Raw genomic sequence first — 20,219 nt, forward strand, 5'->3', positions numbered from 1 at the left:
AGCCACACCCCCACCCCCCTGGAAAATAAATTTAGAAAAATGCTTCCACATTGTAACAGAAAAAAAGAAACGGAATAAAAACCTTTTATTCTACGCGTCCACCACGACACTGCTGTGCTATGCAGTAAAGCACCATTCAGGAGATGCGCCATGTTGTGAAGTGCCCGACCTTAGCGCCCTCTGTCGTGCCACAATAGAAATACGAGTCGCGCTCCTGCTGGCGCTACATTCGAATGCAATTTTGCAGGCTAAATTCAGGCGCCGGCTGCATAAGAGCGGGTTGTGAAGCGTGTGTCTGCTCTTCACAACATCTCAGCGAAGGTTCAGCAACGCTTTCTCTGTACCGCATCCATGGACCACTGCAGAATGGAGAATATGTATTTGTTCTGGTGACACCGCTGCAGGATTCTTTAACCGGTCCCTTGCCGCTTTCCCGATTTCGCGACCCATCGAATGGATGTCAAAATGGAACTCTTAGACGAAAGAAGGCTGGACTCCCAGGCTGCGTGGATTTGTCTGGCAACAAGATGACAGCATGTCACAATTTCTCGCGTGAAAAACCCCAGTTTAACATTGCCTTTACTGTGAGCCTGCGTGCGCCAGGAAAAAAAGCACGCTGCTACACTTATGAGATGAAAAGAACTGCCCCATTTAAACCTGCAATCGAAACTGTTTCATGAGATTCCTCGGTAGCCAAAGTGGGACGAAGCCCAAAGGGTGGGGGGTGTAGGCGAGAGGCGTTCGAAGAAAATAAACGCGAGATTCACCATTTATTCCGATATATTGATGTCTTTATAGGGGAACTTTTTCCCAAGTTGTTTAGTAAATGTTCACTTGCGTTTTGGCATTCTTCCACCTGCTTCCAACACAGCATTCGTGACCAGAAAGACGGCATAAAGACGGCGTGGTCTGTGCGCTTCGGCTTGGTTACGGCTCGTTAGCCAGTGCATTGAGAAGCTCATTGCAGCTGGATCGAAAAATCGTACGAGCAGTAAGTGGTCGTGCGTTCTAGAAGGGGAGCGATCCTATAACGGTTCAGAAAGCGAACCGTTCGCTTACCCTCGCGTGTTTGATCATGATCGCGCTTTCGTCTGCAAAAGCGCCATTCTGACCAGTCATGCTGGGGCAAGGAAACGGTTCGCTTTTCGAACAGTTACAAAATCGCAGGTGCTGCTATCTCACCTCCAGCAATGTTTCGCTTTGCCGTTTGCCTCTCGGGTGTTTTTGAAGTTGGCGCCACCACACCCGAGAGAGGGAACAGCTGATTTGGCACCACAGGGCACACGTTATGAAACAACGCTGGCTCCGGAGAGGCGAAAGCGGGTCAGAAAACCGTCCCACACATGAGTCGTGGAACAGCGGGACCACGGCGATAAAAGTGGGACGTGTCCTGCCCAATCGGAACATCGAACCCTAAGATTTCACCATGAGCTGCGAAATGGTTTGAAGGAACTTTCGGAGCGATTTTTTAAACAAAACAACCACTTGTAAATGCAGTTCAGGTGCTCTTTTTCAGCTGTAAAATCAGATCATCAGAGCATAATTGACTTGACCCACTCTTAATCATTTTTCAAATCCCTACCCATGTCTGCAACCAAGGTAGATGGTTGTCAATTACGATATAAATGATATATACACCGATACTTTACTCCGATATCGCAACTCCAAAAATTTAATGAAAGTTATCGATTATGCTGGAAAGAGCTGCGCTAAGGATAATAAATAAATAAATAAATAAATAAATAAATAAATAAATAAATAAATAAATAAATAAATAAATAAATAAATAAATAAATAAATAAATAAATAAATAAATAAATAAATAAACCACAACGCTAAGGTTTCTTTATTTCTGTGGTGGGTTAGAATCACCTCTAGGCTAATTAGTGCGCTCCTGCATGCCGGTGGTTTACGGCTGAGAGAAGGGACTACTTGATGATGATGATGATCCTTTATCATGGCTCGCACCCACTGAGGGGGATAGGCCAAAAATCGGGCGGCAGTATAGGTAGCTAAAAAAAAATTCTTTTTGACAATGAGATACGCAAAATAAAAGAAGGCAAAAACAAAAACAAAGAAAATTTTGTATAACTAGAGTAGTGTGCCAACGAGCAGTCAGACTAACTGAAGGGTGAAAAATGAGGTTATTATCAAGGTCAGAAAAAATACAATGGTTACTAACGAATTTGGAGAAACAAATTTCAGTGAAATGAATACTGATCTGATAGGTAGAATAAAGTTACAATAATTAACAGGGTAATCGTCTTGTTTCTGTTAAAAATTGAAACACTGCGCAACAAACGTCTCTGTGACAATAGCCGAGGGTGGAGGCCCCAAATGGTAATAATAATGGTGTATTTAATCTTAATCCAATGTTGCAGAGTGGAGCTTCGAGTAATATCTTTCTCTGGTTTGAATAACGTCGGCATGATAAAAAGTAGCGGTCTATTGTTTCAATTTCCTTACAATTTCGGCACAGAGGGGACATCGTCAGACCAGCTCTATGTAAATTGAAATTCAATTCCTTGAAAATTTCTATCGCTTAATGGGAGGGAAGTTTTTTTCTCTTCTTCTTCTTGTCGTGTAACGTGCCTTTATTCGGCCCAGACGACCTGAGTCATGCTCGGAAATAGATATGCTTCTACTTCCGTGGTTATATTTCTGTCATGGCAAAAGCGTATTTGAATTTCTTTTTTGCAAATCAGCTGTAGTTCTGTTGCAACAATCTGCCTGATCACTCTCTTTCATTAATATGTACTTTCATGTCCTTTCATCTCCTTTCCTCTTCCCGACTTTTAACGTTGTTGGGTTTCAAAGGGGTTCGCTCACGCTTTGGCTTGAAAAACCGGCCAACACCTCCTCGTGGGCACCTGCCATTGTTTTCTATAGACCGACTGGCCGTGTCTGAGCATCCTAATCATCACCACCATCATCATCGTCTTCATTATCATCAACTGGCTGCTGCCAGCAGAAGAAGAAAAGGAAGGGGCGACATGGAAGGTCGCGTTGCAGTATGGGAGCAGGAGGTCGACCTCGACGTCGACCCCTCGGTACGTGTCGAGTATGCAACTGCCATGCATGCACTTTTGCCCTGTAGCTTAAGGCTTAAGCAGATGCTAAAGCTTTGGGTTTGAGCTCCGAGCTTACCCGGGCGCACTAGGCTGGCACGAAGACCGGATGCTAAGGGGGCCCGTGTGGAAAGCGCATTGGTGTTGAACGCCTTCTACAAATGTTTATTTGGACGGACACCGTGTGTTTAAGCCTCCTTTTCGTTCAGTTGTGAATTTATGAGCGTCACTGCCATTCATGGAATTGATTTATATTTGTATCACTGCATTTATTTCGACGCGTTTATTTGTTGCATAGTACGTCGCCTTAATTGGACTTTCCAACTGATTTTCGTGATTCACCTAGAATATGTTACTTTCTGGCATTTTTTTTTTTTTATCAGCGACCGGAACCACTGCTTCTTATGCGTTAGTACTGAATGCATAGCACTGAACCGAGGCCGTGGCCTAGTTGTAGAGCGCCCGCCTGGGCTGCGGGAGGTTGTGGGTTCGATTCCCACCGCCGCCGGGAACCCACTGGTTCAAGTGGGCATAAGCGTACCCCGGCCTGGCGTTCGGCTTCCTTCAGGGGTGATAAGCTTGGGAAAGGAGCCTGCGCCCTAAATCACCGTCGAAACCCTCGTGAGCACAAAAAAAAAAAAGAAAAGTATGTTTGGGCCGCTCCCATGGTGGCCATTTCCCATATGGCACCCCAAATGCACCTTGAGGTGGGAACGCCTTCGGCTTGGAGACGAACGCCCTTGCATTCGCGTGGCGCGAGAAAGCTGATACGCTAATAAAGCGCTCACGAAATTGTATAACCGTCGTTTCATCGAAATCATCGGGATGGGAACTGTTTATTGTTTTAAGCTGTGCTTTGTTTAAAGTTGAGACGATTTAAAATAGCTATAATGGGGCGGGAGGTGAGCTCCAACAGCGCTCGTAAAGCGCACACCAAAACGTATCCTCTCTCTGATACATGACGGGGGAAGAAATTCTGCTGACGTATGTGAATTCTTGTCGGTCGTTAATTTATCATCACATGATAGATGCAGGTCTAAGGAGCGGCCGCCTTGTGACCCCGAGTGACCTTCACAGCGCTTTGTGCCTTTCCGGGTTGATACTCAGAAACGTAAAGAGTCACTGCGTATACTGCACCGTGTGGTCCCTTGCAGATTTATCACTTCGTACTACGCAAAGTCCAACGCGACAGCACTTTGAATAATCTGTTCTAAAATGCGTGCATTGCGGTTAAGACCCCGACAAACTTCAAATAAAGCAGCGTTTAGGATACAACAATTTCGTTAAAAGAAGCTTTTACCGGATACTACTGAAATCGTCATCTCCCGTTCACCCATTGACTAGTTGGACGTCAATCAATCAATCAGGTGCGCTACCCCCTGCTGCTGTTCAACCTGGCGCTGTGGTCGGTCGGTGTGCTGCTCATGTCGGTGGCCACCGTGCTGCTGGTGAACTCGGAGTTGAACGCCGCCGACGCGGCCGCCCTCGCCAAGCTCGACCTGTCGCCCCTCGTGGTCTCGCACCTCGAGTTCGTCGTGTTCGTGGTCGGCCTGGCGCTCTTCATCGTCACCATCTTCGGCTGCGTCGGGGCGCTGCGCGAGAACACCGCCCTGCTCAGGATGTACTCGTTCGTGCTCATCGTGCTGGTGGTCGCCAGCGTGTTCGGCGGCATCATCGTCTTCTTCATGCCCGGTGAGTCGGGTGACATTGACCAGCACCAACGTCGGGTCGAACAGGTTTTAACGTTTCTTCCTGGTGTACAAATATCATCGCCTTCTTTAACTATAGACCGCATGACTTGGACGTCGGTATACGTACGATTGTATAACACTAGTTGCAGATGACTTCACAATCCCTGTTTCTCTCGCTTGGACCGGTCCAGTGAAACCAACAATCGGCATTTCGTGAACTCGCGTCGAACGCCCGGAGTAGAGATCATGCCGTCTTCATCATACGATCGTCGTCACCGTTGTCGTCATTTTCTTGCGGCTGCACTCGTGACGCACCATGGTCCACCTGGTAACGCTTTGCGGAACCCCAAACGATACTGGACGACCAGCTACCTGCAAAATGATTCGCATGGCATCGCACCCGGGCTACACCGGCTTCACTAGTCTAGTAGTTGGATCTTAACTTTTGACAGGTGGTAAATAAACCTACACGTGACACTAACATAGATTTAGTGCTAACCACAGTTCCTGATACGGTAGGCCCAATTGAGTACTGTGATGGTTTTAGTGACTACAGACTCCTTCAACTAACTATCCTCTAACCGGTACAAACATAGGATCTATAGCTAATAAATTCATTCGTAACTACAATAAAGCAGGCTATACCAGCATGAATAAGGAATTGGCGTTATTTCTCGATCAGTCTTTTATGCCAATGTTTCCGCTGCAGTCGGGATTAAAACTGCCTGGCTTTCAAGAATAATATATTAGATTTAATTGACGAGTATGTGCCTCTCATTTCCATTTCCATTTCACATGATAACAAAAATACGTGGTTCAGCTCGTTACTGCGCAGACTACGAAACAAAAATGGTTTTATATACAGCTGCCAACTTTTCAGCCAGCCCGTCTTCCTGGGAAAAGTACAAGGAAGCCTGAAAGAATGTGACCTTCCCTCCCTTTCTCACTCAAACCCAAGAAATCTTTGGAAAACCATATCGCCTGGTAATGCATCGCAACAAATTTGTCTTTTCAATAATAACAACATTCCTTTAACGGATGCGTAGTGCTCATCTGAGTTGAACTAATTTTCTTCATCAGTATTTGCCAAGGAAGATCATGTAAACGTGCCCTTAATTCCGAAACTAGAATATCCTTATATGGAACCCATAACGGTCACTGCTGAAGACATTGTATCTGTTATAAATAACCACAGAGTATATTTCTCCCGATATAGATAATCTAAACGCTAAAATATTAAAAAATACCCTGTCCCTTTCTAGTAAAATATTGTGTTGTATATTTAGGCAATCATCGTCGACCGGCCAATTACTTAAAGACTAGAAGGTGGCTAAGGTAATTTCAGTATTTGAATCTGGAAATAAAAAGGTACCAGACAACTTCCGCTCTATTTCCTTCACATGTATTTCTTGCAAGTTGCTGGAGCATACGGTCGCATCGCACATCTACAACCAACTAGAGTCTAATCATTTCTTTTTTGTTAATCAACATGGCTTTAGAAAACATCTGTCCTGCAATACACAGTTGCTTGAATTTACAACCGACTTGCACTTTAACATGTACAATAACTTACAAACTGACAGCATTTTTCTTGATTTTCCCAAAGCTTTTGAAGGTGTTGCTAATTGCCGGTTGTTTTCAAAATTAACTTCCTTTGGGCTAGGCTCTCCTAGTTTATCTTAGATTAGAAATTTTTATCATTTCGTCAACAGTTTACATTTATTAACAACTGTACTTCCTCCCTGGCTGATGCAACTTCGGGAGTCCCTCAGGGCAGCGTCTTAGGCCCTTTACTTTTCTTAATTTACATTATTGATCTGCCCAATAAGATTTCTTTAAGTATAAGACTATTCGCTGATAATTGTATCATTTACAAAAAATATTTTCTCCCGATGATCACGTTAGCCTGCAAAATGACATTAACCTAATAAGTATGGGGTGTGGTAAATGGCAAATGGTTCTAAATTCAGGAAAATGCAAACTCATTTCTTCTCAAAGGCAAACTCAAATCAAACTCAGATTTTCCTACTTTGTTAACAACTCTGCCATATCTGGTGTTCAGTCATACAAGTATCTAGGAATACACCTGACCCAAAGTCTTTCATGGTCCCCCCACATTACTGCTATCAGTGCTAAAGCGTCCCTAACGCTTGGGTACATCTGTCGCAATGTTGCGGAGCGCAGCGTAGCAACACTCCAAATAAAAAAAATACTGCTCTAATCAGGTAGACTGCTCCCTCCCTGATAGTGAGATTATATTTGGATCATCAAAACAGTGATGCGTTTATTTAGGAATAGCTGAAGGACGGGAAAAGGCAGACCACTGTCACCTCCCAGATTTGTAGGCACAACTATGGCTGCTGTTAAGGGATCGATGCCATTCCTAAATTCCCCGGCACCACGGCTTCCGCCGCGGCACCGGGGCACAAACGGGAGCAGTATCCGCTTGTATCCGCTTGCGCAAGAGCGGACGCTCGCATCGTCGGCGGCCGGACGACTCATCTTCTGCTACAGCTGATACAGCGGCCGCTCACCAGCGCGCGTCGCCAGACCAGCGTTGCGCAAACAAACCTCAAGTCTCGGAAGCCAACGTTGCGCTGGGCGCCGCCTTGCTGGCGGAAGTGGCCTGCGGCGAGAGCAAATAGGCGTGCAGCTCTGCGCCCCCCCCCCCCTTCTGCGTGGGATATGTTTTCTGTATACGCGCCCGGGCCAGCGAAACGCGCGCCCCCATCCCTACCCTCCCCCTGGCGCCTTGCGGAGCCTTGCGCCCGGCCGGCACGCGCGGCTACTCTGGCCATCCGCAGTATAACTGCCCCCTTCCCCCCTCCCTATCCTCCTTCTTGAGCCTTGCACGCAACGGAAGACGGCGCGCTCCCTCTCCGCTTCCTTCTCCTGGCGCGCGAGATTGAGCCGCGATCGCCGGCTCACCCTCGCACGTTTTCAGTCGCACATACAGCATACGCCGCTCGGCGATGATCTTATCACCCTTGTACTTTATACGGAACCTCACGGCGACGGCATAAATGCGCAAGGAGTCTCCCTATAATTGCTATCGCAACAATAAATGAATGAATAAATGTACACGGACTCGCTATAGTGTGTCACAAGGGACTAAATAATTTTTTCGTGAACAAGAATCCCTCCGCTGCCCGCTGACAATCTCGTTCTTGTCACAGGGGAAGTGCGCAGGGTGATCAGACAGACCATGTCGCTGTCCCTGGTGATCGCGTACCGCGACAGCGCCGACTCTGAGCAGATCGTGGACGCCCTGCAGAGACAACTTCACTGCTGTGGAATGACCGACCTTAAGTTCAGGGACTGGAATGCCAACATGTGCGTGAGCGCTTACGGGGACATCGAAAGATGTTGCAAGGCCCGTTTAATATGTTACATATGTGATGTATCTAAAGGGGCTCTTCTTTCTTTTTTTTTTCATATAAGAAAAATGTTGCGTGGCATATAGCGTGAAGCCGCCGTTGTACCAGGGGCACATATATATTCATAAATTCGCCCATTAGTGCATTAGCTGTACTCAAAGATGCACGTGCGTGAGGCTACTCTCCTAAGCTGCATAGCGCATGCGCTTCACGCTACTGGAAGTATCAAGCACGAGAGCGCTCAAGTGCACTCGTTTCCACCCAGAGGCACGCCACTCAAGCCGCGACCTTCTCAGCATTGCTCTCTATCTATAGCTGTCGCCAGTCAAAGCGCTTCGTGTGTAGATGAGGACTCGCAGTGCGCGCCCTGTGACCCTGGTCGTCGCCCATTCGCAGGTACTTCAACTGCAGCGCGGACAACCCGAGCCACGAGCGCTGCTCGGTGCCCTACTCGTGCTGCAGGCGCAACGCGAGCAGCGCGCCTGGAATGCAGAGCCGGCACTGCGGCCGCGGCGTGCTCAACCAGACCGACCACCATGCGTGGCAACGCGTCTACCTCGAGAGCTGCCCCGAGGCCGCGTACCGATACATCAAGGAAAACGTGACCGTGATCGGCGGATGCTGCCTCATCGCCGCCATCGTCCTCTCCTTCGTCGACATGATCACCGGTTCAGTGATTGGCGAAATCGAGGCCATCCGTAGAATCTACGGCCGCATGCGCAGCTCCTCCCTGCAGCAGGCCTAACCGCCTGTGCACACGTTATTCGACCCTGCTAAGAATCTGTTAAGGATTGCACTCTGCACGTACTTTGGTCCTGAGCCAGCGATCGTCTTCATTTCAAAGTGTTATACTCTATATTATATCATACTTATAAGAGCTTTAGGCCTCTCTTCAGTTGCCGTCTATCTCTGCCACCATCGCTGCCGTCGCTGCCGTCATGCAGTGATGGTTGTCTCTGTATAATTGAGGGTTAGTGTCAGGTTGCATCCAGGGTACGCGAGGCTGGACAAGGTAACTGATGTTTTGCAGCAGAACCGAACCATCACATGCATAAAAGTATAGCAGGCGGCACTGCAAGATATGTAGCGCCCGGCTAGTTTGTTTCCGCTGCTGATGTCATAACGCTTTACGCCGAACTAGGTGTGGCACTATGCCTGTTTCTATTCGTATCACAGCTTGTTATTAACGAACCCGGTGTGGCACTATGCCTGTTTCTATTCGTATCACAGCTTGTTATTAACGAACCCGGTACCCGCGTGACGATAAACCATGGCGCACTATATCAACACGTCAAACATTTTTTTTCGCCCGCTTTACACGTCGGCGAGGAACTTCACGGGCTTATTTGCCTGTTCCCTCGACGTTTCCACTGCTGCGTTCTGCTGTCTGGCACGCCGTGTCGTGGAGTGGTTCACAGCGTGTGGAAGAGAGAAAAGGCGACGTGAGAAGCTCGTTTGGACTATTCCTTCAAGTCGCCACAATGCCCTCGCGACTGCTGTCATTATCTGTGAGTTCCCCGCAAAAGCATTGCAGAAGCTGTAGAGCTTACCTCTGCGCTAACGTGCAACAGTTCGGAGGGGAGGTAGATTGAGTGGTAGAGAGGTGGTCCAGAGAGGAGGAGGTGGGTAGAACCGACGCAGTAACAGCCTTGCCGCTCTTCGCTCGTGGCAGTTCGTATACATGGGGGGAACGTGGGAGAGGTAAAATGCGGCTTAAGCAAGGAAACGCTACTACTAGACACGGCAGCAGTTGCAGACAGTGGGTAAATTTAAATTCAAGGTACGGTTCGGTACGGGTGAAAATTAATGCGGAGTCCCCACTGCTGTGGGTCTCATTTATCAGATTGTGGGCTTGTCACGTAAAGGCCCACAATTTAATTGAGGTTTAACACTTCCGCCACGATGCGTTGCGCCGTGTGAGGTAATGACAGTGCTAACCTTCTCGCAGCTAGGTTATGAACAATGAAGCACAACAACGCCTTAAGCAAGCACGTCTTGCTGTGTGTTTTGTGTACTATGCAGTAGAGCACTGCACGGGCTCGGGCTTACCCGAAAGCCCGGGCCCGGTCCGGCCCGTGGGCCGGGCCGGGCCGGGCCAGGTAGAGCAGTTTTTTCACGGGCTCGGGCCGGGCTCGGGTTTTTTGACGCGGGCCCGGGCCGGGTTCGGGCTTTCTGCGAGTTATTCTCGGGCTTCTCAACTCTGAAAAACATGTATTTTTTGGTCTCGGGTCGGGCTCGGGCCGGTTTCGAGCCGGGCTCGGGCTTAAGGTAAAGGGGTGGCGGGCCGGGCCGGGCGGGTAACGTAGATTATTTCCGGGCCCGGGCCGGGCCCGGGTCTCGCCATAAAAATTTTGATCGGGCTCGGGCGGGCCGCCCAATGTAAAAACGGGCCCGGGCCGGGCCCGGACTGCAAAAATCGGCCCGTGCAGTGCTCTACAGTATGCAGACAAAAAAGAAAGTGGCGCACACAAGTAATGTTTAACTTCAACTCACCACACCAGTAATGCTCTAAAAAACTTTAAATAATCGCCGCAAATATCACAACCAATCATCACTAATCAACTGAAACGGCACAGAAAGCCTCGCTTACATAGAGTCCGGCGGTGCGCGGGATCCGCAAATTTTTTCACCGAAGGCATCCACTTTGAGAGGGCTGCTCCTGCTCTGTCACGTGCTGAAGGCGTTGTAGATTTAGAGCCTTACGATTTTCACTCCTGCGACCTCTGTGTGGCACCTGTCGTGTTACAGTGCCAGAGGAAACTCGCAGGCTGAAAGGATGGCTCAGAGCAGGTTTCTGAACAGCGAGAGAGCAGTGATGTGCTATACTGCAATGTCTCAACCGCAATGGAAGTTTTGGTGAAGAGACAAAAGGTCAATTTGTGTTCCTTTTTCTCTAGAAATAACTATTAAATTGTTACCACGTTCCCTAGCTGAAGCCTTTGCTTTGCCCATTGACTGAACCACGCATATTAAAGAGCTAGGCACATTTCCGCAGAATGTGGCTGCTTATCTTGGATTGCTACCCAACAACGCGCTCTTACGAGCTGCTGTCCTGTATGCGCCCCAACATGTCACCACGCTCAATGTTCGGTTAGCACATATACCAGCCCTGCTTTATAATTATATATATATATATATATATATATATATATATATATATATATATATATATATATATATATATATATTAGAATTAGAATGCACTGACAGCCACATGCACGCCCTAGCTAATGTCACGACAGCAAATGAAACTACTTTCTGTCTGGTCAGACTTTCTGGACAGATCTTACTACGGGATTGTTCGGGAAGCCTGCTGGACTGTCCGGGCTTGTCTAGCCAGACTGTGCCAACTCCCACCTATAATATATATAGCTTGGAAAAGTTGCGGCCATTTTTCTAGGCTACCATAATACATCTATAGCCGCTTATTTGAACTTGGAAGACGACGCAACAAGACTCGATCATAGCGAAATTTTATTCGACAACGTCCGTAACCATTGCGCGGAATCAGCATCCCGCGTTTTCATAGAAACGAAACGCGGGATGCTGATCCCATGCACTGATTATAGACCTTGTCGGATAAAGTTTAGCTTTTGTCGAGTCTTACTGCCCCGCAAGGCTTCACATGTGACGGGGCATCTGTGGTGCATAGGCCCTCTTTGTAAAAATTACTATTTTTTTAATTTGAAAAATAAAATCATTTCTTTTACTCTGTCTGCGGTTTCGGACCATTATGATGGCGATGATGATGATAAAGCTTTATTGAAGTACGTATTGGCTCACTGGCCTACTAAGGGTGTTGGAGACTCGGGAGATGTCGACAGGGCCAGCTACCGAGGAATGCTCCGCCGCACGATTACGTTATGCGGAGAATGCCCTATTGTGCAGCAAGGGCGTACAGCACTCTCAAGATACTGTCGGCCTCCGCTGAGGGACGGCTAACTTAGGACGGAATTTTGACCAAGTAGTACCAGTGAGCACAATACCCTCGCGACTATCGACCAATATTACCTATAAATATCTCCTCACCCCTGTCGCTCGCTTGGTGAGCTGGCTCAAACGTGCCCGTCACTTCACGAGGTAGCTTATCTAGCCAGCGCAGGAGTGCAGACAGCAAAAGCTTGTGAGTTGCTGTCATTTAAATTTATGACGTAAATTTATCCTTCCGACGCGAATCCTTCGTAAAAATCCTTCCGACGCGAATGCGGGGCTGGACTTCCGGCGCTTCTCGCGCGCTTGCTTTCGGTGCACGCTTAATAGAAGGGCCAAGTTTGACAATATATCTCGAACTGTGCGCGAATTTTAGAGTTCGGGTGGTATCTAAAAACTATGACCGCCATTTCTGCCATTAAACAAATAGTACCATAAGGATAGGATAGGAATAAACTTTATTTGTCCAGCGGTTAAGGCTGTTGGTGCCCAGGGCTAGGCTGCCAGGGGTCCATCGCCGGAGAAAAATCTTTCGAGATCCTCGGCAATGGCCCTGGCCCGCTGGACGGCCCACTCCCGGTCCTCGGGTGCCTCGCTGAGGAGGGCGGCTTGCCATCTCTCAGTGAGGCGCCCCGCTTCAGAGGGTCCTGCTGTTATCTTCCCCCTTCCTCTTGGTCCTTCTTCTTCTTCAGGGCGTTGACATTCCCAAAGTATATGGGCCATATCAGCCCGTTCGTGCTCGAACCATGGGCAGCCGGGCGACGGGTGCAGCGCGGGCCACAGGCGGTGCAGGTGAAAGTGCCCGTCTGCAACCGCTTCAGGTCGACTGCCTGGGACCTGTCCAGCCGCCCGTGGGGTTGTGGACATGTCATACGTTCTTTCCTGTTGTGTGCAAGATCCTCTCGGTACGACGCCGGAAACTCCTCGATATCACAATCGGCGTCCCCGTGGCCCCCAGCTCCGTCCGCCGCGATTTGGGTTGTGTTAGTAATTCCTCCGCTGGGGTCCCGCACAACAACGGCGGCTGCCCTCTGGGTGATCGCGTCGCGGCGGGTAAGTTGCCTCGCGACGAGATGGGCACGCTCGTTGTGGTTGGGCGGGTTGCAGCCCTCGTAATAGAATCTCTGTGTGAAAACATCCCCTGTGCTGCTTTCACAGTGTCAATTTTGAATATTTGTTAATTATTTTAAAAAACACACCCTGTGTATGCCGTGCTATACTTCTCTGTGCAAACACCTATCCTCACCATGCTCCCCTCGACAAACATCAAACACATCGTCTTCGTCCTCTTGACATCGGCGCGTCGGCATCTCGCAGTGTGCGTCCGCATGAACTGGTTTTCGCATTTCGGCATACCTTGTGAACCATGCAGTGCATAGAAATAAGCATTGCATGACATTATAATGGTGCGGTCCGAGCATTGCTTAAACTTAAACGTTGCATGAGATTAGAGTATACGTAAAATGAAAATAAACTGTATGCACGAAAATGTATACATATCATTTAGTTTTACAGCATCCAAGTCACCGGCGGCACAAGAAGGCTTCGCTTCCCATACATCTCAAACATGTGCATTAGATCTGTATAACTTTCTCATCGGTTTTCTGTTATCGTATAAATTTTCTTTCCCGATTTCTTGCTTGTCGTTTACGTAAAACTTCATTTGCTTTTTGTTAAAAGATAATTATGTGTGTGATTATCGCATTGCGAAATGTAGCAATTTTTGGTGCCCTTAGACATTCGTAATAACGTAAAGATAATTGCATCTGAATTGTCGTATGTTTACTCGTCCGATTCAGTGCCTCTATGCATACGCAGCGCTATCTATAGGCAGCGTCGAGCGCGCGTTACTCACGCGATGACCTATACTGGGCGCGCGCTCCGAGTGCCGGAGAAGAAGAAGAACAGGCTAAGGGTTGGCCGCCTCATCTGAACCGCTCCGGAGTTCTGCGCTGCCTCAGAGGCTCCTTCGCAAGAGAATGTCATCGCAGCAGCACTTTGACTCGGGCATAAGGCCAAAGGCTAAGCCCAAAAAGCGACCACCGGTCCCTCGCAGCACGTCCGAGCTGTCGTCCTCTCCTGAGAAAACCAAGAAACCGAGGAAGAGCGCTACGTCCTCTCCTGAGAAGCCCAAGAAACCGAAGAAGAGCGATCGCAAGAAGACCGATCGCAAGAAGAAGCAGCACCACAAAAAGAAGGCCAGTCGCGGCGGGGGCCAGGGCAACCAGGAGTCGGACGAAACGACTGTCCTTATCGACGTCAACCCATTGGTGAGTGCCGTGACGGGCCCTGCACCGGGGCCCCGTATTGACAAAAGAGGCTTGCGCCATTATTGCTCGTATATAAGAGAACATTCCACCCAATCTTGATGCTGGATATATCATTAGCGAAGGCAGTTCATCATCCTCATCATCATCATAATCATCATCATCATCATCATCAGCCTATTCATGTCCACTGCAGGACGAAGGCCTCTCCCTGTGATCTCCACTTACCACTGTCTTGCGCTAGATGCTTCCAACTAGCGCCTGTAAATTTCCTAACTTCATCACCCCATACCTAGTTTTCTGCCGTCCTCGACTGCGCTTCCCTTCTCTTGGTATCCATTCTGTGACTCTAATGGTCCACCGGTTATCCATCCTACGCATTACATGGCCTGTCCAGCTCCATTTCTTCCGCTTAATGTCAACTAGAATATCGTCTATCCCCGTTTGCTTTCTGATCCACGCCGCTCTCTTCCTGTCTCTTAACGTCAGGCCTAAGATTTTTCGTTCCGTCGCTCTTTGTGCAGTCCTTAACTTGTTCTCGAGCTTCTTTGTTAACCTCCAAGTTTCTGCCCCATATGTTAGCACCGGTAGAATGTGATGATTGCACACTTTTCTTTTCAATGACTCCCATTCTATATTCATTCTATATTCCCATTCATATTAAGCTCCCATTCATGATTTGCCCATGCCTGCCGTATGCACTCCAACCCAATTTTATTCTCCTGTAAATTTCTTTCTCATGATCAGGGTCCCCTGTGAGCAATTGACCTAGATAAACGTACTCCTTTACAGACTCTAGAGCCTGACTGGCGATCCTGAATTCTTGTTCCCTTGCGAGGCTATTGAACATTATTTTTGTCTTCTGCATATTAATCTTCAACCCCACTCTTGCACTTTCTCGGTTAAGGTCCTCAATCATTTGCTGACCGATAGCAAAGATCATTTACGAACTAAAAGCTTCGCGAATGCGGCCCCATGTCTTCCATTCTCTTCCCTTCCCACTCGCCGCGGTAGCTTAGTGCTGAGGCGTTGCGCTGCTGAGTTCGAGGTCGGGGGCTCGATTCTCGGCCTCGGCGGCTGCATTTCGTTGGGGGCGAAGTGAAAAGAAAAAGAAAAAGAAAAAAACCGTTCGTGTGCTTAGGTTTAGATGCACGTTAAAGAACCACAGGCGGATAAAGTTAATCCGGGGTCCCCCACTACGGCGTGCCTCATAATCAGATCGTGGTTCTGGCACGTAAAACTCCACATTTCAATAAATTCTATAATGACAACGACGCTTGGCAATGTTTTAATGCACTAGCACCGCTTTAGTTTTTGAAACTGACTTCGGTATAGGCAGCTTTGTTCTCTACCTTGCCATCGCTTCTGCGATCAATGCAAGGTAACCTTGCCTCATACGCCGAGTTCGCTTTTCGCTCAGATCTGAGGAAACCTCTAAAAAATCTCACGAAATTTCTCCTGGAGCTATAGAGAAATATAATATCCTGGAGAAGGCGCCGCTTGCAGCCTCTGGACTCGACTGCATGCATTTGCAGGTTCGCTACCCTTTGCTCATGATGAATCTGGCACTGTGGTTCCTGGGCCTGCTGCTGTTTGTAACCGGCGTGTCGCTGTACGTCGACTCGCTCGCTGGGGAGGATGAAACCGACGTGCTGAGCTCCATCGACAAAACCAGCGCCGTCTTTACGCGCATCGAGATCATTGTGGCGCTCGGGGGCCTGTCGCTGTTCATCGTCTCCTTCTGCGGCTGCGTGGGCGCCCTGCGAGAGAACCGCTTCCTGCTACAACTCTACTCGCATGCCCTGACCGTCATGATCGCGGCGAACGTCGTCTTTGCCGTCGTCGTCTTCTACGTACCCGGTAAGGATAGAGTTCATCGGCGATGGATCTGGACGAATGCAAGATTGCGGTATCCTTACGGGAGTGAAACACGCAGGCAGGACGCGCTATGGGAAACCAGCGCTGGCCAGGAGACGCTACGGCAGTTCGAGTGCGCAACTAAAAAAATTCGAGGACGCTTAACCTTCGCCTTTAAGAGTGGAACGCGATAACGCTATCGGGCCCGTTCGCATCGCATTCTTCTTTGTGAGTAGCCTTCACTGCAACAGAACGTGGGAAAGTCAGCTTACAAAGACCAAGCTTACACCGATCCTTTTAAAGTCGGCTTCACTTTTAAACATAAATGCACAGCTGGGAAAGCATCATTCCAGGGGCAATACAAGCCGTCTTATATCAAAAGGGGGAGGCCTTAGGACCGTTTTTCATTACTTCTTTAATTGGTTGCTGTTGCCCCGAGGCGCGCGCGTGTCCGAAACGCATTAGGCAGTTTGAACTGCCGAGGACGGGAGCGCCATCTGGATGGTGTTTTAGCAAGTAACATACCCGGGGGCGCCGCTGTTTTGTGGTATAAATGCTGGAAAGGGGTTTGTGTATCAGTTTCCTCGTAGCAGAATTATGTTTTCTCGCACATTCAAATTACACTCCGAGGTTATCATGTCTGCAGGTTGTGGTTAAGTCGTACTTTACGATTTTCTGAGGGACATTAGTTTGAGAAATTCAATTTTTGTACACTAACGCTTTGCGCCGCACAGAGGGACTGCGTGGTATAGGCGTGGTTCGGGATGATTTTCTTGGCCGGTCAACGCCGCCGACGCCGACACCAGATTCTCTGCCACATGGGGCCCTTAACGCTATCGCGTTAATTAATATGCTGGCATCGTCCAGTAAATGACACATCCTGAATGATAGCATACGCGTGCCTGTATCAGCATTTGCTTGAACCCAATGTGCCCAGCCACGCTCTGTCCGGGGCAGTGCGCGTTGCGAGGAGTGCATGCGATTTTGCGTTCTAGCACATCGTGGCCCAGTGAGATCAGAGGTGAGACCTCGAGTATGCCTCAAGCTGAGCGCTGAACATGCTAACGCGAAATCGCAGTGTGTCTGCTGATAACTGTTTCTTCCAGTCGCTATAGACATTCTGTTGTTAGCACGCAAAGTTTCAGCGCTGGTTGCCTTATATGGTTGACAGATTGCAAGTTTAAGATGGGTTGCACAGTTATAACATGACAGATGAAGGGAAACGCACCCTGTAGCGGCGGATAATCGTAAGCAGTGATAAGACTTTCAGTTACTCTCGTAGTCCGGGTTCGCGCAGAGAGCTATGCATTGGCACTCAAGGAGAGAGCCAGCATTCGGCGGAGAACTGTGTTCGGTTTACCACCCGACTGCAGCATTGCTGGCCATGTGGCAGCTGCCATAAATCCACTCTGCATAAATCCTCTATCCAGCTGCATATAAATTCACTCCACAGCCATGTACGGATGTTTGGACCCTCCCATTAAGTTGGTTGTCTACTCCGACATCAAGGGCCATATGAGACACTCCAATCGTGCTGTACGTGAGAATTATTTTTACCTCTGTGCTCCGTGCTGCTTAGAATCCAAGCATAATTCCTATTCACAGAGCACACATGTATATGCATAGTCAAAGGTTGCGTAAGGACGTTTGTTGGGCCCCTTTTTTACACGTCCCTAATCTGCCACTCCATAAATGCAAGAGGCCTAAAAGAAGATTCTTCTTGTCTCTGTGGTATGTTACATGTATAAAGGCTAATACATGGCGAGCAAATGCAGTAGTACCTTTCTATAAAAATCTGAGCGCATGGTCAACATTATATGTAAGAGGCTTGCCCCTTCCCCAAAAAACACTATAGACTCTGCCCTTGAAGAAGGTACAGCTTGCAATATTGCATAGGTCGTCAAAGTTACGCAGAAATCAGAAGCACACGACCGAAGCGGCTGTGTTGCGCAGCATAGACCTTTTGCATTATGCCGCCATACCTGTGCGCACGTTGGGTTCTTGCCACTATCGTGAAGGACAGATATGGCGGCGGGCGAGCGAGCGCATGGACACGTATCGAAAGTTTGTGGGCGGCGCGCGCTCATGCTGTGGTGCTTTAAAATGGACCTAGAGTAGTCGCCGCATAACATGATCCTGCTTAGTTCTCCGCACCAGGATAGGTGTAATATGTTCGCATGATCCCGTGATTGCATCACTAAAAGGAAGCCAACCAAAGAAGCGCAGCGTGCCGCGTTATCTTGTTTACTGGTAATCCCGCTCGGACATATAGCACTATCGAAGGGGCCTCGCGGCCTCGCAAACGCTAGAGTATTCGACCAAACGATCGGGTCAGCTTTTCGCTGCCACCGTTGCTCGGAATATCACCCTTGACTCAAGAAAAGTGACTCCTGTCATCGACATGGCTTCAGACAAGTGAAACAGCTCTTTAAGACGGCGCTGTAGTTTATATGAGTGTGAAAACCAGATAACTAGCCGTGTTTGCGATGTACACATTCCTTTAAATACACTGCTTGAGTGATGAATCAAAGCTGTTACACTTAACACTAACAGTCAGTGTGACATACAGACTAACGGTTGGCACGACCACAAAGCAGCTAAATTCACATGTGAACTCTATGTGCATCGAACGCCGTATTGAATATTGCGCTAATATGTAGCATACGTTATACGTCCGGACCCGTACACGTAGACAAACTGCTTGCATATAAGCGGCACGCAGCTGTTGATCGGCATGTCGAATTTCAGGGAATGAAAGCTGGAGCAAGAGTACATGTAAAACCTGCAAGCATGTGGTGGAGCAGGCAACCGGCTACTATTTAATTTGAATGAATGAATGAATGCTTTTTATTTTCTTGAAAAGTCAAGAAAATTTATCGTGTATATCTCTCGCAATGGCGGCCGAAAGCCAGCATCGCCTGATTGCAGCACAGGGTTGTTGGCTTTATAGGTTGATCGTCAATCTTATATTGCAGAGGTTCATGTGTTCGCTTCCTTGATTGCACATTATCATAATACACGACAAACATTGGCCACTATCGCTCATTTCTGTCGCATTTTCGTTTGTTTACGGTGTCCTCGGGGTTGAGGCAAGGGACGATGTCTGTAATACACTTTTCTTACCTTGAGTGAATAAGATAATCTGACGAGGCGCAAAGAGCAAAGCCTGGCTTTCGAGGCGCGGTCAGGAAGCGGACAGGTTGTGTGTGCTGAACACAGCTGCTCCTTGTAAACTTGGAGAGCTGTCTTAGACAGTCTACTCTATAGCTTTGCAAAGTCCATGAATGATGTTGTGAGTATACAGGGCATGCGACGTTCGAATGGCGCTGAGTGGCATTTCCCTTGTCTTCTGGTCAATGTGTTGCAGGCGGCATTAGGAAGGTCCTCCAGAAAACGCTGTCGGAGTCGTTGGTCGTCCACTACCGTGACAGCGTGGACACAGAGCAGTTGGTGGACGCACTGCAGCGCGGCATGAAGTGCTGCGGCGTGAGCGACAAAAACTTCAGGGACTGGAACCGTAACATGTACGCCCACCCCAACAGCCAGTGAGCGTACATACATGTATGTAGGCAAGATGTAGAAAGCGGAGTCATGAACGGCAATATAGCCACTTTCACTTCTATATAGGGCGGAAGGACGGCGCATCTGCGCTGCCTGCCCGCGGAGTCGGTGTCGTATCCAGAAATAACTGCGCCACCTCGATGCCTATTCGAATGGATTTAATGCGAACACTTGTCGTTTTCGGTCGTGAAGCGCACACGCGTCGCGCCCATGCGCCGACCACACTTAGCTTTGTTTTGTCGGTAAAAACGTTACACGTCTCGGCTTTGCTTGTGGCCGCATCCTTTGAAACAGGCGTATGAAAAAAAAAAAAAAAAAAAAAAACAGATACAGGCTTTGGCGCCATCTCTATGCGGCTGCAGCAAACATGAGCAATTCAGGCTTTGGCGCCATCTCTATGCGGCTGCAGCAAACATGAGCAAATGTTATCGTTCAGCATGCTGCGCCGCTAATCGAGGACGTATCTCG

General features: G+C 48.4%; 2 protein-coding genes across 2 annotated transcripts; both read left to right on the plus strand.

Moving 5' to 3' along the window:
• The first annotated feature begins 2,993 nt into the window (after positions 1–2,993).
• On the plus strand, positions 2,994–9,037 carry LOC119462621 (tetraspanin-33). Its single transcript, XM_049673060.1, has 4 exons — positions 2,994–3,093; positions 4,413–4,760; positions 7,936–8,092; positions 8,533–9,037. Exons 1-4 carry the CDS (start codon positions 2,994–2,996, stop codon positions 8,879–8,881), a joined length of 954 nt encoding a protein of 317 aa, XP_049529017.1. The 3' UTR covers positions 8,882–9,037.
• A 5,008-nt stretch (positions 9,038–14,045) lies between these two features.
• On the plus strand, positions 14,046–19,786 carry LOC125947779 (tetraspanin-33-like). Its single transcript, XM_049673061.1, has 3 exons — positions 14,046–14,336; positions 15,869–16,193; positions 19,558–19,786. The coding sequence occupies exons 1-3, from the start codon at positions 14,046–14,048 to the stop codon at positions 19,737–19,739; spliced, it is 798 nt and encodes a 265-aa protein (XP_049529018.1). The 3' UTR covers positions 19,740–19,786.
• The last annotated feature ends 433 nt before the right edge of the window (positions 19,787–20,219 follow it).

Source organism: Dermacentor silvarum, chromosome 8, assembly GCF_013339745.2.
Source record: "Dermacentor silvarum isolate Dsil-2018 chromosome 8, BIME_Dsil_1.4, whole genome shotgun sequence".
Classification (NCBI taxonomy): Eukaryota; Metazoa; Arthropoda; class Arachnida; order Ixodida; family Ixodidae; genus Dermacentor; species Dermacentor silvarum.